Below are 24,681 nucleotides of genomic sequence, written 5' to 3'. Positions count from 1 at the left end.
TCTGTATCCTTCCCTTCAAGGCTCAGGGTTCCACAATTATCTTCTGTGTCTGTGTTAATTGGTTTCCCTTTTCTTTGTTGAAGAGGGTCTGTGCAGTCCTTCTGACTAGTCCGCCATCTTGCTGGAACTCTATTTTTGTATTATTTCTAATTTTTTATTTATATTGCCAGTTTGTTCTTGTATTATTTTCCTAAATCGTTCTAGAGTTTCTTCTGTGTTTTCCTTAATTTTGTCATTGTTTTCCTTCATCTGTATCTCAGTTTGTTGATGTGACCTAAATATAATTCTTTTGAATTCTTATCAGGGAGTTCCAATGCTGCTGCTTCCACAAGGAGGTTTTCTGGCTCTGTATCCTGGTCCCTTGTTTGTACTGCTTTATCCTGCTTCTTTGTGTAGACTGGAGTGGTCAGTTGTCTCCAAGACATTGTGATATTGTTGTACTTATGTTTAATTTGTGGTTGTATGTTGGTGTAATTCACCCAAGATTTTTTTTCCCTTTATTTTGTTTTGATATATCTGTATGAGCAGGGTACTGTGGTCTTCTATTTGCTAGCTGGTAGCACTTAGCCACTCACCACCTGTCCTCTAGTGGGTGTGGTAGAGAATGAGAGTGTGTTCACAGATTTCTGTTAGCTATTTGTGGAGAGCAGTTGAGAGTGAGTTGAGCTGGTATTGGCAGCCTTCTGTCATTGGTCAGTTGGTGCCAGGAGCAAATGGTAGCCCTCACTCAGTGCGTGGGGTTGCAGGAGGTACAGTTATGGTTGGATTGTGTGGGAACAGTTGCTGTCTCCCATTCAGTTAGGCAAAAAAAAAAAAAAAAAAAAACACCAAAAAAAAAAAAAATGAGAACAAAAAACACAAACTGCATAAAAAAACAGGACCAATTACAAAAAAAAAAAAAAAAAGAAGGAAAGGTGATAAATTTATTTTTCTACATTGTTCTAGAGTTTCTTCTATGTTTTCCTTAATTTTGTCAGTGTTTTTCATCCATCTCAATTCGTTGAGAAAAAAATTTTAAATGTATTAAAAAAAGAAGATAATGAGAAAAAGAGATGGGGGAAAAAAACAACCCACAATATCTGGGGAGGGGGGTAATGAGAGAAAAGAGGAAGAATGAAAGAAGAGTAAAGAAAAAAATGGGAAAACTGCAAAAGGAAAAACAAGTGATGGGAAGATCCAAAATAAGAAAAGAAAGAAAAAAGAAGGGAACCAGGGATAGAAAAGAGAAAAAAAATAAATGAAAAGGAAGAAAGGAAACAAAAAAGAATAAAAAAACAAAACTGTAGGGGGCTGGGCAGCATACCCATGTTCTGTCAGTACATAGACCAGGATGGAATTACTGTTGGTCAAAAAGGTGGGTGGATGGAGGGGTGGCCACACCTCTGTTCACCAAGAGGGTATGGAGTATAAGTGTAACAAGGGGAATATCATACCTTTCTAGTCACTCTCCAGTGTGCTTGTTCGTGCTGTCCTCAGGAAGAGGAGCCTATTCTTAGGTTGCTGCCCTGGTCAGAGTGCTGCTTGCTTATATTCAGAATGTCGCTTGATTATATTCAAAATGGCTGTGCTGCTTGCAAATATTCAAAATTGTTGCACCCTCAGGATAGCCGGCAGTCCACAGCTCTGTTTTCCTTTCTAGTTGTCAGACACCAGTGCAGTCAGTCCTTGCACATGCAATCCTTGGTGATTAGAGCTAACTGTTAGGTTACTCCTCGATCACGAAGCCGCTTGCCAATGTTCAAAATGGCTGTGCCCTTGGGAAGCTGGCAGTCCACAGCTCTGTTTCTCTCCTTATTCACCGTTTTCATTCAGGATCTTCTACTAGTTGGTATTTAATCCACTTCTCTATCTTTCTCTTCAAAGCTTAGGATTCTAGGAGTGTCTTCTGTATATGTTTCAGTTGGTTTCTCATTTCTTTGTTGCAGAGGGTCTGTGTAGCTTGTCTGCCTATTTCCCCATCTTGCCAGAAGTCCCTTTTCATTGATTTTTTTGAGAGCCTAGTTATGATGTGTCTTGGTATATACTTATTTGGATTTAGCCTATGTGGAGTTTGTTGAGCTTCTGGCATATCTAGTTGTATGTCTTATGTCACACTTGGAAAGTTTTATGCCATAATTTCTCCCCCAAAATTTTCAGTCCCTTTCTCTTCTCTTTCTGCTATTCCCATGACGTTTGTTTTGGTTTACTTGGTGTTATCCCATAGTTTCATTAAACTGTGCTCTGCATTGTTGATCTTTCTCCCTTTTGTTCTTCACCCTCTAATATTTTAGTTATTTTATCTTTCTTTTTACTGGTGCTTTCTTCTGCTTATTCAACTGTATTCTTGAAACCTTCCATAGAGTTTCTCGTTTCAGTTATTGTCTCAATTCCAGTATTTCTGATTGGTTTCTGGTTTTCCTCATTTCTTTTAGTTCATCTTTGTCTTCCTTTAGTTCTATGAGCTTGTTTAATATTATTATATTATTCTATTCTTTCCATTAATCAGGCTTCCATAAATAGGATATCTCTCTCTTCATCTTATTTAATTGAGCCATCATTTCTGTTTTCCTAGTATTAGATATTTAATTATATCAGAGAGAAGAAAGAGCTGTTGTGGCACTGTGGTTCAAGCATTGGGCTTCTAAGTAAAAGGTTGGCAGTTTGAAGCCACCAGCTGCTCCATGGACGAAAGATGAGGCAGTATGCTTCCAGAAAGATTTACAGCCTTGGAAACACTACAGGGCAGTTTAACTCTTTCCTGCGAGGTTACTATGAGTCAGAATTGACTTGATGGCAGTGGATTTGGGGTTTTAGAGAGAAAAATTCTAGTATGAAGAATCTATACCCTAAAGCAAAATGACCTTTGTGGTATAAATCACTGTCAGGAACTATGAAAAGTCTGGGAAGTTAGCTTGCCACCATTTCATGGATGCTGGCAAAAACATGAGATCCTGGGTCAAAGACAAAGGACTTTATTACTCATGGCATAGCAGAATTTTTGTTTCTGTCTATTCCTTTGGTTCCTAAGTCCTGTGGGGGTGATGCAGAGAGCCTAAATGGACACCAAAACACAATTGGTTTCTGTCATAATTGAAGAACCATGAGCTTAGGTAACTCATAATCTTTAAAGGGACTGCTAACAGACTTGCCTAACCATTGTCCCCAAGGGAGACAGTATCTTTAGTATCTTGGTCAAGATACAAATCTCCTCTCTGACTAGGCAGGAGCTATCCTGTCTAGCTCTAAGGAATTTGCTGTGCAAACATCCTTTAAAAGACAGTCTGGGACAAAAACTATCATATGACATGTGGAAACATCACTGCCTCCCAACAATATCCACTCATAGTTCTACATTGTGGCTAGTGAATTTTCCCATAAGTATGTCACTTCATCAGCCGCTCTGATTAATGTGATTGGAACCAAATCTGTTCACTTTGTTTCATACAGAATTGAACTAATACTATATTTAGTTAATTATGTTAGTCCTACCATCAATAGGATCCAAACAGCAGGATGAGACTCACTGTAGTATTGACCTCAGTCATGCCCCTCAGGGTGCCAGCTGAACAGATACCATAAATCATGAATGTTTGTCCCATTCATTCAGTCATGAAATATTCACTGAGTTAGGATAATGAGTAAGATATGGTCCTTGCACTCAAAAAGCTTCCAGTCAAATATAGAGATTATTATACTGTAAGTATATATGAGGTCTGTAATACCCTCAAAAGGGAGGAAGGCGGCTATGGCTATGTAGTGGGTGGTGGGGTCCTTAGCATTTCAGAAGTAAAGTTGTGGTAACTGTAGGAGGATGCTTTGGAGTACCATGGTGCCAAAGGCAGGCAGGGAGACCAGTTAAACCACTGCCGTATTCTAGGTAAGAGTCGAAAAGGAAGTCTTTCTTCATTCCCTTAGCATTTCTATAAGCTTTGGGGTTTGGTTTGCATCAAATCACTTAGTATTTGGTAATAGTAGACTACTCTAAAGGGTTTCCAAGGCTGTAATCTTTATGGAGGCAGACTGCTACATCTTTTTTCCATGGGGCAGCTGGTGAGTTTAAACTCCAGACCTTTTAGTTAGCAGCTGAGCACTGTAATCACTGAACCACGAGGACTCAAATACATTGCTTATTCTCTTTTGTTTTTGTATAATTAAAAATCTTATTTTGACACAGGTTCTTCAAGAAGTGTCTTGTATATGTTTTGTCTAGCCTTGCAGTGCTTGGTTTGGTGTGCCTAGTTTAGTAATTATATTGAAGAGTTCTCTATAGTACAACCAAATGAGTAAATTGATAGAATTCCATTTGACTCATATCGTCATGAGCCAGGGACTGTGTTTATCTTTTTCCTTGTATACTTGAAGTCCAGCATGGCATCTGGTGCATAGTAGGGGCTTATAATTTTGTTTACTGACTGAGTGAAAAGAATCCCTGTAGCCTGTAATCATGCTGTGGGAAGTCCATACTTTTTAATAGTTTAAGGGATAATAGCAGCTATTTTTCTGTTTTTAAAAGTAAAGTGCCATCATAAATAGTGAGGTACCATATGAGTGTGTAGGAGCTTTGGTGGCATAGTGCCTAAGGCGTTTGACTGCTAACCAGAAGGCTGATGGTTCAAACCTACCAGCCACTCCTCGGAAGGAAGGTTGGGCAATCTACTTCTGTGTGGTACCATCTTGGAAATCCAAGGAGGGGTCACTATGAGTTGAATCCTACTCCATGGCAGTGCGTTTTTTTTTTTTTAAATATGAGTGTGTGTCAGTGTGTGTGTGAAGAGTAGGAGAAATACCATATTGCAGTTGGACCACTACTTGAAAGAGCACTGGAGTAGATTTTAGCTTGGTTCTGGCTCTGTAAGTGTCATGAATTTGTGGTTTGACTTTATACAAGGTCTTCATCCTTTTTGACCTTATGTTCTTTATCTGTACAATGAGAGGGTTGGACTAAATGTTCTATAAGGATTTTTTTCAAATCTGGCATCTGTGACTTCTCAAACTTTGTTGATAAATATAAACGTAGATATGAAAATATGAATAGTATACCTTCATTATTTATAACTATATAAAACTATGGGAGCTCTGATGGTGTAGTGCCTAAGGCATTTATTTGACTGCTAACCAAAAGGCTGGCAGTTCAAACCCCCTAGCCACTCCTTGGAAGGAAGGATGGGTAATCTACTTCTGTAGAGATACCACCTCCACAACCCAAGGAGGGGTCATTTTGAGTTGGAACTGACTTGATGGCAGTGAGTTAGTTTTTATAAAACTATATATACATACATGCGTGTGTGTGTGCATGTGTATGTAAGTAAGCTATATAGTTTTATAGAACCAAAGAAAACCAGGTGTTGTCAAGTTGATTCCAATTCATGGCATCCCATGTGTTTCATGATTAGAACTGCTCTCCATAGAGTTTTCATTGGCTGTGATTTTTCTGAAGTAGATCGCCAGGCTATTCTTCCAAGGTACCTCTAGAATTAGTTGGAATTTGAAGAGAGAGAGAGAAAAAAGCACAAACTTTTAGTCCATAGGATTATTTTCTCCAGATAATTGAATAGATTTTTAAAAATTTCTAAAGAGGAATGTTAGTTTAAAAACTTGTAATGGATGTGTAACAACAGGGTCAATCATAGCCAAAATGTAGTGCTTATGTGTAGGATCTGAGAATGAATTAACAGTCAAAACTAAGAAAAGCAGCTCTGGGGCAAGTAGATTTGAAATGAAGGTATTTGGCCCCAGAACCTATTTTCTAACCTATTACACCAGTGGCTTTCAAACCTTTTGGTTCCAGGATCCTTTATCAAATATGAAGCTACTGTGTTCCTAGGTGTGGTAGTTAAGTTTGTGTGTCAACCTGGCTGGGCCTGGTTGAGTGGCTGGGCAGCTGAATGTAGTTATTCCCCGTGATGAGACTGGTAATCAACTCCATGGTGGAATGTACTGTGAGCAGCTCAGTAGCTGCTTTTGGGTATGTGGTCTGCTTCCCATATATAAGGAGAAGCCTTGGGGAATGGTCTTTAGATTACACCGTGCTTGAACTCTGCACGTAGCCGTGTCATTGCTCAGTAGCCTGACTGACCTTGGGACTTTTAATGGACTTGAATGAATGGCCTGCCGTGTGGTTTGGTAACATTGGACTGTGCCATTTTATTTGTCAACCTTGGGCTTGTTAGCCTCAACAGCCAGTAGCTGCCTGAGTGAAGAGATGCCTGTAGCTTCAGTAGGCCTGGAGCAAGAGGCAGGTCAAGGGGCTTTCTCTTAGCCCCTAGGGCCTGGCACTTTGAACTTGGGCTTCTAGCCTCCTAAACTGTGAGGAATAAACTACTGTTTGTTCAAGCCATCCCATTTGTGGTATATTCTTGTCAGAGCGGCACTAGGTAACCAGAACACTAGGGATACATCATCCTCTTGGCAGGTTGATACATTTAGAATATTGTTAATCAGGGAATCTCACCTGAACTTCAACATCCAGAATTTTTATTGAGGTCTTATTACATAGGCAGAATTGAGTAAATCACTGGCCACATGATTGAAGTCAATCTCCAGCTCCCTTTCCCCTTCCTGGAGGCTGGATGATATGGATCTTTCTGGCTTTGGTGGGTCTTTCCATCACTCTTGGCCAGCCCACACCATAGGTTATGTTACCTTGTTAATAAACAGGTAAGGTCAAAGGGGCCCACCATGAATAATAACAGCACTCCAGTCACTGGGGAAGATCTAAGGGTTTAGAGGTAACTTCCCAGAAACTGGGGACAAAATTCAGACAGGTTTTGGTAAAGTTCAATCTTTATTCTGTAGTAGGGATGGTGACAGTATTTTGCCTGTCACAGAGTTGGTGGCAGAACCCTTGATGTACAGAGAACAGATAGAAAATCTGGCCAGGTTCTAAAGTCTTCGGTATGCTCAGAGCCCAAAGCAGTGTTAGCATTTGTCATAGTTACCTAGTATTGCTCTAACAGAAAAACCAGAAGTGGATGCCTTGAACAAGCAGAAATTTGTTTTCTCACAGGTTAGAAGGCTAGAAGTGTGAATTTAGAGTGCTGTTTCTAGCAGAAGGCTTTCTCTCTCTGTCAGCTCGGCAGAAATGTCCTTGTCTCTTCAGCTTCTTCCTGGTTCCTAGGAGATCTCCATGTGTCTTAGCATCTGTGTTACCCATCTCTCCTCTATTGGCTTTCTTAATATCTTTTATATCTTAAAAGTGATTGATTAAACATATATTCTACACTAATCCTGCCTCATTAACAAAATAAAGACAGCCCATTCACAGATGCGATTATAACCACAGGCATAGAGCTTAAGATTTACAACACATATTTTTTGGGGACATAATTTAATCCCTAACAGTAGGTATACCTTGCTTGTTAATTTCCTAGTGTCTTTAGTTCTAAGTGTACTTGCTACATCTTCACCCTCACCTACCCATTATTTTGTATCCTTTCCTTTTAGATGCAGAGGCTGTGACCTTGGTGGCAACCTGAACTAGGAAACAGATGAGCAAAGACATCTGTATCCACACCTGGCCATGCTCCTACTACTTAGAATCTGAGAAACGATGGATCTCTGGGAAACTTTTATTAACTTCTCTTTCACTAAAATTTATCACTGATAAAACTGGCAAAATTCTTGTCAGCTTTCCCCTTACTAGTATAATTGAGATCAAGAAAGAGGCTTCCCATTTTATCTTCAGTTCTGTCACCATCTTGGAAAAGGATCATATTAAGCACTGGTTTAGTTCCTTACAGCCTAGTCGAAATGCTGTTTTCAATATCATTGAGCATTTCTGGAGAGAGCTTCTGTTACCTCAGCCAGGAGCTACTGTTGAGGCGTCATCCTCCCCTATGACCAAGGGGAAGGAACTGACTGGTTTGATGGCGTGTTCCCAGAAGCGTTTGGAAGATACAGCGAAAGTTCTCCAGCATCAGGGTGAGCAGTTTGATAACATCATGGAAGGGCTAGACAAGATTGAATCTGACCTGGATGTGGCTGACAGGTATAGTAAATTACTTTTATTTATTCTCAGTATAGCTTGACCTTTGGATTGCTAATGTTTTGTATGTTTTCCATTGTTCCCTATATAATACACATTCACCGTTCTGAAAACATTGGTTGTATACTTGTTGTATACTGTTAACTCTGGGCTTGGTGCTTTGGGGATCTAGCACTTACAAAGTACTATGTGCCAGGTACTGTTGAAGTCTTTAGTGAGGATTACCTCCTTCAGTCACCAAACAAGCCAAGAAGAACGTGTTGCTGTTAACTTCATTTTACATATGGGGAAACTGAGGCAGAGAAGCAAAGTCACATGCACTAAGAAATGGCATCTTGGTTTTAGCTGAAGTGATTTGGCTCGTGAATTAACTTTTTTGAACTTTCTGGTCTCAGGATCCTTTTACACTTAAAAATTGAGGATCCCAAAGAGCTTTTGTTTATGTGGGTTATAGCTATCAATGTTTACTGTATTAGAAATAGAAACAACTTTTAAAAATTATTTATTCATTTAAAAACAACAGTAAACTCATGATATAGTAACATAAATAACATTTTTTAATGAAAAATACATTTCTAAAGCAAAAAGTATTTAGTCAGAAGAGTAGCACTCTTAAATTTTTTTCAAATCTGTTTACTAGTAGGCATCTAGATTCTCATATCTGATTCTGTAGCCTGTTATGATATCACATATCATGTAGCCTCTAGAAAAAATTTCTAATGTATGCTCATGAGAATGACAGTGAAAAAGCCAAATAATGTCTTGGTGTTAAAGACCGTCAGGGTTCCTGGATTATATTTTGAGAACCACTTCAGTATGCTACTGCTTGAACAATTTCTCTCAGAAAGATCAGCACAAGGCCGGTCCCCATGAGGCAGAGATTAAAGATGTCCCAAATGTCCAAACTACCGTACCACTCCATCATTTCAGACATTAATTCCTCCTCCTCCTCCCAGTAATTTCTCCAGTCTTAGAGTTCTGTATTTTGCTGTAATGCCTCACAGAACTCACAGTCACCCAAGGGTTCGTCTCACATAGTAGTGGTGAAGGCTGGCAGGCTGGCAAGTCCCAGGTCCATGAGTAGGTCTGGAGGATCCTCCCAATTCTTGGGGTTTGATGAACCTCGATCAGCAGATCAGATGATGGCTGCTGTCCCAAATCCAGGAGTGAGATGAGGATGAGCCAAGACACAAAACCGGAGCAAGAGGAGGGCGAATCTTCCCAGGAGATTCGTCAGTCTATCCTCCAAGACGCGTAGGGTAGTGATTTGAATTATACCCCAGCAAGGCAGGACTGAAGATACATTCCATCTATGTTGCCCCAACAGAAATAACCTAAGTGGATGGCTTTAACAATCAGCAGCTCAAGGCAAATCCCATCACAGAGCCGATTGCCAGTCATTATAGGAATGACTACTACCAGCTGCCCACCCAAGTTGATACCTGACCTTATCTACCACACCACCCCAAACAGGCATGGATAATGGGATTTACAATACATCACAGAATGGAGGACAATGGCTAGAAGGGCCACATCAAGCAATTCACCGCAACTACACTTTGTATATCCTGATATAAATTCTTACCTATGTCAGAAGAGTTATTTGATAGGTTAGGAAATGTGGTTCTTTGTCATTTTTAGCTCATAGAGAGTTGTAGTGAGATCTTGGTATCAGCCTCTCAGTGATAACTTGAAACTGAGGATTTGTTAGATCAGTGTTGCATGGCTATTATTTGTGAGACTCACTTTATCTCTAGGTTATCCCCTGCTTTGCTATTTCTTGAATACTCATTTCTCAATTACGTACTGTGTGAAGGGCACTGTTAGAGCTGCGAGGAAAAAGACGCTATTCTTACCCTTAAAAAGTTTATGCTTGTATCAGATAAGGTGTAAGTTCACTAAGCCTTATGTGATGTTTCTTCCTAGGAACACAGCTAGATGGTGTTCCCAGCCTCCCTTTCAGTTAGGTGAGAGATCATTTGTTTGAATTCTGGTTAATGGAATGTGGGCCAATGTTATGTAGCTCTCTACAACACCTTCTCCCTAAAAGTCCTCTCAGAGAATCCTCAAGAGGGCTCGAAGGCCCTAGGGAGAATATAGACTAAGAGGAGTTTGGGACCCCAAATGACACCCAGAGCAGAGCCCTTATTTAGATTGTGATGTGAACAAGAGATGAACCTTTATTTGGTTAATCCATTAAAATGTAGGGAGTTCTTTGTTACAGCAGTTAGTCTTTGCAAGCTTTCTTACATGTTAACTGTTCTACATTAGATCTACATGCATCAATTCAGATAAATCCCCCAATGTTTTTTTTTAAAGCAAGGTGTAAGTAGATATATATGGCATGATACCGTTTGTAAAAAATTTTAAAAATATGCAAAATAGCACCATAGGAAAAACACTAGTATAACTGAAATATGAAAATATGAATAGGAAGGGTATAAACAAGGCCACCATAGTCGTGTTCTGATGTTTCATGACATTCTTTGGCGTGGCTCCTTTTTAATTCAAACTGTGTTAATTTGTCCTTCAGATATGGGGAAGTTTTCTTGTATTATTTATTTGATAATTTCTTCCACTCAGTTTTTGTAATTTGCTCTTTCTGGAACTTTCATATCTTAGAAATATCTTCTGGGCTGTTGTTCTAATATCTTTCTTCTCATTTTTTCTTCTCTTTTTCTATTTTATATTTCCTCAATTTTATCTTCCTACCCTTTTATTTCTGTTGCCTTTTTGTTTTTAACTCCAAGAATTATTTTTTGTTCTCTAAATGTTCCTTTTGGATTGTATCCTGTTCTCATTTCATGGTTGTCAAACTTTCTTATCTCTTAGGATATTATGGTAGTCTTGTTTTAATTTTAATTTTTTTGTGTGTTTGTGTGTGCGTGCGTGTGTGTGTGTGGCATATGTTTGATGATGGGTTAAATTTCACTATTTCCCTGTCTGTGTTGTCATTTCTTTCTTTCATTTTTTTTCTTACCTATCTAGCAGTTTTCCCCTCCCCTCCTATCCCTGGTAAACCAACAAAGAAAGTTTCCTTCTATATGTAAACATTTTCTTGACTTTTTACAATAGTGGACTAATACAATATTTTTCCTTCTGTGATTGACTTATTTCACTCAGCATAGTGTCTTTCAAGTCCATTCATGTTATGAAGTGTTTTGTGGTATCTGCATTATTCTTTAGCATTGCACAGCATTCCATTGTGTATATGTACCATATAAACCATAGTTTGGTTTTCCATTCCTCCATTGATGGACACTTAGGCTGTTTCCATCTCTGCTATTGTGAATAGTGCTGTGATGAATATGGGTGTGCATATATCTGTTCATGTCCTGACTCTCACTTCTTTAGGATATATACCTAGTAATGGGATTGCTAGGGACAGAGGGTAATGGTACAGAGTGAGGAAGCAGCGGCAGGGATCCAGGTAAGGGGAGGGACCCGGGTCCCACCCCCTCCAGGTGGCAGGAAAGCAGGGGAAAGGAGAGAAAAGCCAGGGGGACCAAAATAGAGTGAGGAACAGCAGCAGGGATCCAGGTAAGGGGAGGGATACAGGCCCCAACCCCAACTGGCGGGAAAGGGGCAGAGATCTAGGTAAGGGGAGGGTGGAAAGGTTTCGAACAGCTAAGGGAGGCAAACTTGTCTGTTGGTTTGTCCTACTGTGGTGGTGTGTTGCTGTGAGGCTTGAGGCTGTGCCACCAGTGTTTCAAAGGCCAGTGGGGTTGCACTTGGTGCACAGGTTTCAGCACGACTTGCAGAGTGAGACAGACTAGGAAGAAGGAAGAAGCCATCGACTTCTCAAAGAATTGGCCAGGGAAAACCTTATGAATAGCAGAGAAACACTGTCTGATACATGACTGTGCAACTTTATGTATAGCCCAGAAACACTGTCTGATATAGTGCAGGAAGACGAGCCTTTTAGGTTGGAAGGCTCTCAAAATAGGATGGGGAAAGAGCTACATCATCAGAGTAGAACCAGCCTTACTGATATGGATAAAGTAAAGCTTTCAAGATCTCCATTTGCTGATGTGGCATGACTCAAATGGAGGAGAAACAGCTGCAAACGTCCATTATTAATTGGAATGTGGACTATACGAAGTTTGAATCTAGGAAAATTGGAAGTTGTCAAAAATGAAAGGGAACGCATGAAGATTGCTATCCTAGGCATTAGTGAGCTGAAATGGACTGGTTTTGGCCATTTTGAATCAGACAACCATATGATCTACTATGCTGGGAAAAACAATTTGGAGAGAAATGACATGGCATTCATCATCACAAAGGATGTTTCAAGATCTGTCCTGAAGTGCTTTTAGTGATAGGATAATATCCATATGCCTACAAGGAAGACCCGTTAATATGACTATTATTCAAATTTATGCCCCAACCACCAAAGCCAAAGATGAGGAAATTGAAGATTTTTATCAGCTTCTGCAGTCTGAAATTGACCGAACATGCAATCAAGATGTGTTAATTATCACTGGTGACTGGAATGCAAAAGTTGGAAATGAAGAATCACTGGTAGTTGAAAAATTTGGCCTTGGTGACAGAAATAATGCTGGACATCATCGCATGGTAGAAATTTGCAAGACCAATGACTTATTCATTGCTAAAGCAAATGGAAGTAATGACAAGATAAAAGAGCTGAACAGAAGATCTCAAAGAGCAGCTAAAGCAGACAAAGCCAGTTACGATGATGAAATGTGCAAAGACCTGGAGTTGAAAACCGAAAGGGAAGAACATGCTCGGCATTTCTTAAGCTGAAAGAACTGAGGAAAATATTTAAGCCTCAAATTACCCTGGTGATAGAAATACTGAATACTGAATACTGAAAATTCTGTGGGGAAAATATTGAATGATGCTTTGTTGTTGTTATGTGACGTGGAGTCAGACCTGACTCATATCCACCCCTCCTTGGGTTTCCAAGGCAGTATCACTACAGAAGTAGATTGCCCAACCTTCCTTCTGAGGAGTGGCTGGTAGATTTGAACCATCAGCCTTCTGGTTAGCAGTCAAGTGCCTTAGGCACTGTGCTACCAGAGCTCCCTTGAATGATGCAGGAAGCATCAAAAGAAGATGGAAGGAATACACAGAGTCACTGTAACAAAAAGAATTGGTTGATGTTCATCCAGTTCAGGAGGTGGCATATGATCAAGAACCAATGCTACTGAAGGAAGAAGTTAAAGCTGTACTGAAGAAATTGGTTAAGAACAAGGTTCCAGGAATTGATGGAATCCCCATTGAGATGGGGAGATGGAATTCCCAAACAGATGCCCCAGGCAGCATTCACTCGATTATGCCAAGAGATTTGGAAGACAGCTACCGGGCCAGCTGATTTGGAAGAGATCCATATTGTAGCCAGTGCAAAGAAAGGTAATCCCACAGACTATGGAAATCATTGAACAATATCATTAATATCGCATGCAAGTAAAATCTTACTGAAGGTAATTGAAAAACGGTTGTAGCAGTACATTGACAGAGAACTTCCAGAGGTGTAAACTGGATTTAGAAGAGGACATGGAACAAGGGATATCACTGCTAATGTGAGATGGATCTTGACTCAAAGCAAAGAATACCAGAAAGATGTTTACTTGTGCTTTCTTGACTATGCAAAAGCATTTTTGATTGTGTGGATCATAACAAATTGTGAATAACATTGAGAAGAATGGAAATTCCTGAACATTTGATTGTTTTCATGAGGAACCTGTACTGTGATCAGGAGGCTGTTGTTCAAATGGAACAAGGGAACACTACATGGTTTAAAATCAAGAAGGGAGTGCCTCAGGGTTGTATCCTTTCACCATACTTATTCAGTGTATATGCTGAGCAAATAATCTGAGAAGCTGGACTGTATGAGGAAGAACATGGCATCAGGATTGGAGGAAGAATCATTAACAACCTACGATATGATGATGACACAACTTTGCTTGCTGAAAGTGAGGATGACTTGAAGCACTTACTGAAGAAGATTGAAAAATACAGTCTGCAGTGGATTACATCTCAATAGTTAGAAACAAAAATCCTCACAACTGGACCTATTAGCACTATCACTATAAATGGCAAAAAGATTGAAGTTGTCAAAGGCTACACGTTGCTTGGTTCTGCAACAGACGCCAATGGAAGCAGCTGTCAGGACATCAAACAAGGTATAGCACAGGGCAAGTTGGCTGCAAAGGACCTCTTTCAAGTGCTGAGGAGCAAAGATGTCTCCTTGAGGACTAAGGTGTGTCCAACACAAGCCATGATATTTTCAATTGCCTGATATGCATGTGAGAGCTAGACAATGAATATGGAAGACTGAAGAATTGATCTTTTGAATTGTGGCACTGGTGAAGAATGCTGAAAGTACCATGTACTGAAAGAACTAACAATTCTGTCCTGGAGGAAGTGCAGTTGGAATGCTTATTGGAAATGAGAATGGCCAGACTTTGTCTCACCTACTTTGGTCATGTTATCAGAAGGGACTGTTCCCTGGAGAAGGATGTCATGCTTGGAAAGAGTGGAAGGCCCTCAAGGAGATGGATTGACATAGTGGCTGTGGTGATGAGCTCAAGTGTAGCAAGGATCACGGAGCTGGCGTGGGACTGGGTGGTGTTTCGTTCTGCTGTGCATAGGGTTACTATGAGTCAGAGACTACTTGATGGCACCTAACAACAACAACAACAATGAGATTGCTGAATCAAATGGTATTTCTATTTCTTACTTCTTAAGGAATTACCATATCATTTTTCCACAATAGTTGTATCAGTTTACAGTCCTACCAGCAGTATATGAGAGTCCTAATCTCTCCACTTTCTTGCCAGCATTTGTTATTTTTTCTCTTGTTGAACTTTGTTATTGTTGCTGGGGTGAGGTGATATATCATTGTTGTTTTGATTTGCATCGTAGAGCCCTAGAAGACTAGTGGTTCAAACCCGTCAGCCACTCCTCAAAGAAAGATTGGGAAATCTTCCTTAGATATACTGCCTTGGTACCCAAGGAGGGATCACTATGAGTTGAATCGACTTGAAGGCACTGAGTTTGTTTGTTTGTTTGTTTGGTTGGTTTAATGGCTAAGGATCACGTGCATCTTGTTCTGTGTTTGTTGGCCACCTGAATATCTTCTTTGGTCTGTTCATATCATCTGCCCATTTTTAAATTGGATTGTCTGTCTTTTTGATATTGAGGTGTTGGGGTTTTCTGTAAATTTTAGAGATAAGTCCCTTGTTAAATATATCATTATTGAATATTTTTTCCCAATCTGTAGGTTCTCTTTTTTTTACTCTTTTGGAGAAATGGTTTTAAGAGTTTTTTTTATCCCTGAGTTGTATCTGGTTCTTCCAGTGTGCTTTTTTTCTGTCAGTTTGTTTTGGTTTCTGTCCTTTTTGTTGGAAGCATTCCTCTAATGTCTAGTGATCTGTGGCTTCCTGTGTTGGTGGGGCTTGTCATCGGCTGGGCTCTTTTACTGGGGATCTTTAGGCCAGAAAAGGAACTTATACTCTCTTGCCTGGAAGGTATTAACATGGTGTGTTAGACTGGGTTTTCCAGAGAAACAAAACCAGTAAAGCTTATCTATATGTATATATAGATAAATTTATCTTAGGAAAATGGCTCACAGACTTAAAGAAGCTGGCAAGTCCAAAGTTCCTGGATCAAACGTCAAGCTGGAGGCTTTTCTACGTCAAGCTGGAGGCTATTCTACGTCAAGCTGGAGGCTTTTCCTGACTCTTACAGCCACAGGGGCTAAGGAGCTCAAGGCTGGCAGGCAGTATACCAGCTGTTGACTCCAACAAATGACAAATCCAAGATCTCCAGGCCGAATGTGGTGGATTGTTCACTCACAGTTGTAGGCAGCACAACAGAATCCTGATCCACAGAAGAATGTCTCTTTTCCCAGGATGTCCATGGATATACTGGAAGCAGGCCACACCCCTAGGGAAACGCCCTTTCAACAGGTTGCCTGCTCAAAACATAATCATCTGATGCCATCATGGGAATAACCACATCACAACAGCTTAAACCACACAGAATTTTAGTCCAGCCAAGTTGACAACACAGCTCCAACTATAACACATGGCTACCAACATTCTGGGAACCTAGTGTGGGAAAGGCCTTGGGTTTGTCTCCTTGTCCAGGATGCAGATTTTTCCTTCATTCTCCTACTTTCAGCACACTACACCCACCTTCAGTCAAACCTGAAGTACCTGTCAGGTCCCACCCCACTGACTTCCTGTAGAAGTGAATGTTGTTGTTGTTGTTGTTGTTATGTGCCATCAAGTCGGCTGACTCATAGCGACCCCTCCTTGGGTTTCCGAGGCAGTATCACTACGGAAGTAGGATTACCCAATCTTCCTTCCATAGAAGTGAATAGAGCTGGACTATATGAATAAGAATGCAGCCTTAGAATTGGAGGTAGGCTGATAAACCACCTATGATATGCAAATGACACAACCTTGCTTGCTGAAAGTGAAGATGACTTGAAGCACTTACTGATGAAGATGAAAGACTACAGTCTTCTGTATGGATTACACCTCACCATAAAGAACATGCAAATCCTCACAACGACCAATAAGCAGTATTATCATAAATGGAGAAAATATTGAAGTTGTCAGGGATTTGATTTTACTTGGATACACAGTCAACACCCATGGAAGCAGCAGTCAGGAAATCAAGCGTTCTTTTGCCCTGGGCAAATCTGCTGCAAAAGACCTTTCTAAAGTGTTAAGAAGCAAAGATGTCACTCTGAAAACTAAGGTGTGCTTGACCCAAGCCATGGTATTTTTAATGGCCTCATAGGCATTTGAAAGGAGCTCTGGTAGCATAGTGCCTAAGGCACTTGACTGCTAACCAGAAGGCTGGTGGTTCAAACCCACCAGCCACTCCTTGGAAGGAAGGTTGGGAAATCTACTTCTGTAGTAGTAATACCACCTTGAAAACCAAAGGAGGGGTCGCTATGAGTCGGGTCTGACTCGACAGCACATAACAACAACAACACAGGCATGTGAAAGCTGAACAATAAATAAGGAAGACCTGAGGAGAATTGATGCCTTTGAATTGTGGTGCTGGGAAAGAGAACTGAAAATATCATGGACTGCCAGAAAAATGAACAAATCTATCCTGGAAAAAGGGCTACTGGAATGGTCCTTGGAAGTGAGAATGGCCAGACTTCGTCTTACGTACTTTGGTCATGTTGTCAGAAGGGACCATTCCGGGAAAAGGATATCATGCTTGGTAATGTAGAGAGTGAAGAAAGGGGAAGCCCCTCAATGAGGTAGATTGACACAGTGGCTGCAATGATGTGCTTAAGCATGGCAACGATTATGAGGATGGCACAGGATTGTGCAGTGTTCTGTTCTTTTGTACATAAGGTTGCTGTGAGTTGAACCCTACTCGACAGCACCTAACAACAGAGTGAATAGACCCTGAGCTTCTGCATCTGTGAAGGTGGAGTCTCTTCAGTGGTTCTCCTGATAATTGCCCTCCCACTTTTTTTGGAACTTGATACCCCTGTGTCCCCATTGTTGCCTACTTTTTCCTTTAGAAGGGTCATCACTACATCAATCGCACTATTTCCCTATGCCATCCATCCTTCATTTCTCAGTCTGTTCTGGGGTAAATTGTCTCTCCAAGAACTACCCATTGCTGAGTCTTGGCTGTCCTCTTCTGGGGCTGCTGAATTCAGTTCTCATGATATCTCACCAGAGTGAGCACCATTCCACTTAGAATAATGAGAATAAACACTTTAATGCTAATGCCTGCTGTATGCCTGTTTGTATTTTTATTATTGTATTCCTTTATAATTAATTGTTATCAGAATTCTTTCCCAATGGCAGGCTACATGGACTGTGACGTCTTTGTTCTGCTTAAAGGGCTGTGGTCAGAAATCTTTGAGAACTGCCCTCTGCAGAATGAGATTGTCTGGTTCCTTTCCCATGATAGCACTTCTAGATTTAAACAATCAGTTGTCTTCAAAATGTGGATTCCAGCCTCCAGACCTTACAAGAAACTTAGAACATATGTAAGAAAAAGAAAATCTGAGTCTGGATATTTCTACATAAATAACATGCACTGTCCTTTTTTTTTTTTTTTTTTGCAAACCAAGAACCACCCCCTCCCATGTCAGTTTCCGAAGAGCATTATTATAAGCACATTATATGTATGGGTGTGTTATACACAAAAAATAATTGTATATAAAGACTTTAAATCTTGTGTGAACAAACTGTGTGGTTGACAAAATAACCTTATGTGATCTTAGAAAGTTGGTTTTATTCTACTCCCTTTTAGGATGAATAGAAGTATCACACTAAAGTTGAAGTATTATATCCACATTCTCAGAGAACATGGAGAAAATGAAGAATTAATAGGAAATTGAAGGAACTTAAAACTGTCTTATGAAAGAGAATCAAAGGTGCATAGCCTCAAGAAGAGCAGAAATGAGAGTTGGTCATAAATACCTTAAAATAACCAAAAGGTATTTATATGAAATGATAAGACTGTTTTTCTCTGGAAAACACAAGGTCCTTTGGTTAGAAGGCATTGGCAAAGAAAAATTGGCTTAATAAAGTAGACTTTTCTGACTATATACAGTTGGTGAAAAGCTTAGTAAATTATTATATGAGTAGGGAGTTTGTTATCTCTGTTTTGAAATGCTGTAGAAATAATTCATGTCAGTGTCATATAAACTTATGCCTCTATGTCATATAAACTTGTTATTATTGTTAGTTGCCATCGAGTCAACTCTGATCGATGGTGACATAATGTAAAATAGAAGGAAACATTGCCCAGTCCAATGCTGTTTTCATGGTTTTTGATATGTTTGAGTTCATTGTGTGGTTATTGGGTCAGTCCATCTCACTGAGAATTTCCCTTATTTTGATGACCTTCTGCTTTACCACCACTGCTCATCTATCAGTTTGTCATACTGTGGTGGCTTGCATGTTGCTGTGAGACTGGAGGCTATGTCACCTGTATTTCAAATACTAGCAGGGTCACCAATGGCGGACAGGTTTCAGCAGAGATTCCAGACTGAGACAGACTTGGGAGAAGAAAGGGGCCATCTACTTCTCAAAGAATTGGCCAGTGAAACACTGATATATTATTAGAAAACTTTATGAATAGCCCTAAAAAATTGTCTGTTACAGTGCCAGAGGATAAGCCCCTCAGGTGAGAAGACACTCAAAATATGACTGGGGAAAAGCTGCCTCCTCAAAGTAGAGTCAAGCTTAATGATGGGGATGGAGTAAAGCTTTTCAGACCTCCATTTGCTAATGTGACATGACTCAAAATGGGAAGAGACAGCTGCACACATCATTTGGAACATGGAATGTATTAAGTATGAATCTAGGAAAACTGGAAGTTGTCACAGATGAAATGGAAGGCATAGAGATCACTATCTAAGGCATTAATGAGCTGAAATGGACTGGTTTTGGCCATTTTGAATCAGACAGCCATATGATCTACTGTGTCAGGAATGCCAAATTGAAGGGAATGGCGTGGCATTCATCATTACAAAGAATGTTTCAAGATCTGTCCTGAAGTACAGTGCTGTCAGTAATAGGATAATATCCATATGCCTGCAAGGAAGACCAGTCGATACTACTACTATTCAAATTTACTCACTGACCACCAAAGCCAAAGATGAGGAAATTGAAGTGTTTTACCAACTTCTCTAGTCTGAAGTTGACCAAACATGCAATTAAGATGTGTTGACTGTTACTGGTGATTAGAATGCAAAAGTTGGAAATAAAGAAGAATCACCGGTAGTTGGAAAACACGGCCTTGGTGATAGAAATGATGCTGGAGATTGCATGATAGAATTTTGCAAGAACAATGACTTATTCATTGCAAATACCTTTTTTACACAGCATAAAACAGTTGCTATATTGCTATACACATGAAATTCGCTAGATGGAATACACAGGAATCAGATCAACTACATCTGTGGAAAGAGGCGATAGAGAAGCTCAGTATCTTCGGCCAGAAGTTGACTATAGAACAGACCATCAATTGCTCATATGCAAATTCAAGTTGAAGCTGAAGACAATTAAAACAAGTTTACAAGAGTGAAAATATGACCTTGATTATATCCTACCTGAACTTAGAGATTAGATTTGATCCATTGAACACCAATGACCAAAAACCAGAGGAATTGTGGAATAACATAAAGAACATCATACATGCAGAAAGCAAAAGGTCATTAAAAAGACAGAAAAGGAAGAAAAGACCAAAATGGATGTCAGAAGAGACTCTGAAACTTGCTTTTGAACAGAGAGTAGCTAAAGTAAATGGAAGAAATGACAAAAGAGATGAACAGAAGATTTCAAAGAGCAGCTGGAGAAGACAAAGTCACTTATTATAATGAAATGTGCAAAGATCTGGAGTTAGAAAGCCAAAAGGGAAAAATGCGCTCAGCATTTCTCAAGCTGAAAGAACTGAAAAAAACAAAAATCAGGTCTTGAGTTGCAATATTGAAAGATTCAATGGGCAAAATATTGAATGATGCAGGAAACATCAAAAGAAGATTGAATAAATGCTCACAATCACTGTACCAAAAAGAATTGGTCGATGTTCATCCTTTTCAGGAGGTGGCATATGATCAAGAACCAATGGTATTGAAGGAAGAAGTCAAAGCTGCACTGAAGGAATTGGTAAAAAACAAGGCTCCTGGAATTGATGGAAGGCTCATTGAGATGTTTCAACAAATGGATGCCCTGCTGGAGGCACTCACTCAGCTATGCCAAGAGATTTGGAAGACAGCTACCTGGCCAACTGTCTGGAAGAGATCCATATTTGTATCCATTCCAAAGAAAGGTGATCCCACAGAATGTGGAAATTATCAAACAATATCATTGTTACCACACACAAGTAAAATCTTACTGAAGATGATTCAAAAATGGTTGCAGCAGTATATTGACAGAGAACTTCCAGAAATGCAAGCTGGATTCTGAAGGGGAAGTGGAGCGAGGGATATCATAGCTGATGTCAGATGGATCTTGGCTCAAAGCAAAGAATACCAGAAAGATGTTTACTTGTGTTTTATTGATTATACAAAAGTGTTTGATTGTGTGGATCATAACAAATTATGGGTAACATTGAGAAGAATGGGATATCCAGAACACTTAATTGTACTCATGAAGAACCTGTACCTAGACCAGGAGGCTGTCGTTTGAACACAACATGGGGATACTGTGTGGTTTAAAATCAGGAAGGGTGTGCTTTGTGGTTGTATCCTTTCACCATACTTATTCAATCTGTATGCTGAGCAGGTAACCTGAGAAGCTGGACTATCTGAAGAAGAACATGACACCAGGACTGGAGGAAGACTTCATAATAACCTGCAATATGCAGATGATACAACCATGCTTGCTGAAAGTGAGGATGACTTGAAGCACTTACTGATGAAGATTAAAGACTACAGTCTTCAATATGGATTACATCTCAACATAAAAACAAAACAAACAAACAAACAAAAATCCTCATTGCTGTTGAGTTGGATCTAACTCATAGTGACTTATCCTTTGGTTTTCAAGGTGGTATCACTACCTTGGAAGTAGATTGCCCAGTCTTCTGACGAGTGGCTGGTGGGTTTGAACAGTCAGCCTTCTGGACCAATAACCAGCATGATAAATGGAGAAAGGATTGAAGTTGTCAAAGATTTCATATTACTTGGTTCCACAATCAGCACCAATGGAAGCAGCAGTCAACACATCAGATGGCATATTATGCTGAGCAAATCTGCTGCAAAAGACCTGTTTAAAGTGGTGAAGAGCAAAGATATTTCTTTGAAGACTCAGGTATGCCAAACCCAAGCTATGGTATTTTCAATCACCTCACATGCATGTCAGAGCGGACAATGAATAAGGAAGACTGAAGAAGAGTTGATGCTTTTGAGTTGTGGTGTTGGTGAAGAATGCTGAAAGTACCATATCTGTTCTGGAAGAAACGTAGCCAGAATGCTCCTGGGAAATGAGAATGGCCAGACTTTCTCTCACCTACTTTGGTCATGTCAGAAAGAACATTTCCTAGAGAAGGATCTCATGCTTGGTGAAGTGGAGGGTCAGCGAAAAAGGGGGAGGCTCTCAACAAGATGCATTGACACAGTGACTGCAGTGATGGCTCAAGTGTAGCAATAATTGTGATTCTCGCACAGGATCGCGCAGTGTTTCATTCTTCTGTACATGGGGTCTCTGTGGGTCACTTATTTAGTATACATGGCTATGAGTACATAGGGTTGCAACTCAACAGTACCTAGAAACAACATTCTCCTTTTCTTCACCTTCACTGTTGGCATGATAGATCTTTTTCTGTCCCTTTGCTTTCAACCTATTTATGGCTTTATAGTATGTCTCTTGTAAATAGGACATAACTGGGTCCTGTCACTTTTGTTTTTTAAAATTCAGGCTTAGAATTTTCCTTTTAATCAGAGTATTTAATTCATTTACATTTAATATGATTACTGATATAAACCAAAAACCAAATTAAATCCATTAATTCCCCCATCTTGCTATTTGCTTTCTATTTGGTCCATCTATTCATTGCTCCTTTGTTTTTCTTTCCCTGCCTTCTTTTGGATCAGTGAAATGTTGTTTTATTAGTCCTTTTTTTTTTTCTTCTCTTGACTTTTTAGCTATATCTGTTCATGTTATTATTGGTTCCTTTAGAGTTGTGCTGTCTAATACAGTAGCTCCTAGCCACATTTAAATAAATTAAACTAAAAATTCATTTATTCAATTGCATTGGCTACATTTTAAGTACTCAGTAACCATGTGAGCCTAATACTGTATTGGATAGTGCAGATATAGAACATTTCCATTATTTCCAAAAGTCCTGTTATATAGTTATTCTAGAAATTGAAATTTGCATTTATTCTGAGTTAAAATTATACAGATCAAGGCAGTATAGTATAGAAAGAGCAATGTTTTAGTCAGAAGTGCATTTTTGTTGTGTCTTTACTACTGATTAGCTGAGTATATCTAGACAAATCTCCTCACTGGTCTGAGCCTCTGTTTTTTCTTTTAAAACATGGGAATAATAATTACTGCTCTTTCTGCTTCATGGAATGCATGTGGAAAAGAAATATTATAGCATGGTATAGTACTTTATGAAGGTCAAAGCAGTTTTCAATATAACTATTACTATTTAAAAATTTATTGACCCCAGTTTTCTGTTTTGTTTGCCCTTTAGATTGCTGACAGAACTGGAATCTCCTTCTTGGTGGCCTTTTAGTTCCAAGTTTTGGAAGACATCATCAGAAACAAAGCCCAAGGAAGGCGCCTCAATGTCTAGTTCTCAGGCTTTTGGAAAAGAAGGGGTAGTCATCAAAATTCCTGCTGTTATTTCCCAAAGAACAGAGTCTAATGTTAAACCAGGAAAGCTTATCGTCCTTGTTTCTGGCTTGGAAGTCCATGACTCAAATTCTTTACTCATGCACAGATTTGAAAGAGATGATGTAGATGACATTAAGGTTCACACACCTTATGAGATTAGCATACGCCAGCGATTTATCGGGAAGCCAGACATAGCTTATCGTTTGATATCTGCAAAAATGCCAGAGGTTGTCCCAATATTAGAAGTGCAGTTCAGCAAGAAGATTGAGTTTTTAGAAGATGCCTTGATGCTCAGAAGTACTAGAGCCTCTTCCCCAGCAGAGAAGGGCTACTCACCTTGGCATGCAGGTGAGTAGCCAGCAAAACAGTCTGTACACTGACTTCTAAAATACCATCAAACTCAGCACACCAATGGTAACTCATATATCACCTAAAGAAATGGCTGGTTTGGAATTAAAAATAGTTTCAAACTGTTTTCCTTGGTACTTGGCATCTGTGAATATCAAATCACTGAGGTTATTGTACACTTGATAGATAATGTAGGTTTCAGAAGAGTTTGGAAATGGCTCTGGTGAATCTTTTAGAACAGGAAAAAGCTCCAAGTTAAGTATTTTTACCTCATCTTGTTCTCTTATCTCTTTCATCAGTTTGATTTGAGAACCAACATTTTAGGGTCTTTTCTGTCTTAGAAAGGTAGCTGGCATCCTTTCTCTGCCTGATCTGATGGCTTTCTATTTCACCTTCACCCTTACTGAGTCTCTCTCCATTTCCCTTGATATTTAATATACGTTTTTCCAGCCCACCTTCCAGGTATGTATTTTGTTATCTGTATCTTTAAAAACTATGCAGCATTGGTTTTTGTGTGGTTCCTAATATCATTAAAGTACTGTGCTATGAAGCCAACCATTTGCTTTCTCTGGCAGGGTGGAGAGAACATCCTCTTGTGTGTGAGTTTAGCTCAGTGTGATTCCAGGGTCAGGGTTGTACATGGCACACGTGGATATATGGATACTACACATGTCTGCCATATTTCAAAGCATTTCAGATCCCAGTGCCTCTCTTGTACTTGATAAAAACCGTTGTCATCAGGTTGATTCTGACTCATAGTGACTTTATAGGACAAAGTAGAACTGCCCCATAGGGCAAAGATTTATGTAATCTTTACAGAAGCAGACTCATACATATTTCTCCTGAGGAGCAGTTGGTACGTCCAATGCCAACATCGTGCTTAGCAGCTAAGCATTAAATCACTGCCTCACCAGGGCTCCTTTAGCACTCAATAACTTTATATATAATCTGACTTCTTGGTTTTGCCATAAGGGTGTTTATATGGATCTTTTTTTTTATTAGGATTTGAGTGAAGATTTACAGAGTAAATTCACTTTTCATACAGCAGTTTACATATACTTTGTC

At 39.6% G+C, this 24,681-nt stretch overlaps 1 protein-coding gene across 1 annotated transcript in view; it reads left to right on the top strand.

Moving 5' to 3' along the window:
* Positions 1 to 7,430: 7,430 nt before the first annotated feature.
* The window catches only part of SNAP47 (synaptosome associated protein 47), a 59,766-nt gene continuing 42,515 nt past the window's right edge, over positions 7,431 to 24,681 (top strand). Inside the window, exons 1-2 of the mRNA XM_007954793.2 lie at positions 7,431 to 7,966; positions 23,126 to 23,616. Coding sequence (XP_007952984.1) covers positions 7,467 to 7,966; positions 23,126 to 23,616 — 991 coding nt within the window. The 5' untranslated portion in view covers positions 7,431 to 7,466. The remainder of the gene's footprint in view (positions 7,967 to 23,125; positions 23,617 to 24,681) is intronic.

Source organism: Orycteropus afer, unplaced genomic scaffold, assembly GCF_000298275.1.
Source record: "Orycteropus afer afer isolate SDZICR_OR568_19922 unplaced genomic scaffold, OryAfe1.0 scaffold00474, whole genome shotgun sequence".
In the NCBI taxonomy this organism is placed as follows: Eukaryota; Metazoa; Chordata; class Mammalia; order Tubulidentata; family Orycteropodidae; genus Orycteropus; species Orycteropus afer.
The sequence above is the reverse complement of the archived record's forward strand: the minus strand, read 5'-3'. Positions and strand labels throughout refer to the sequence as shown.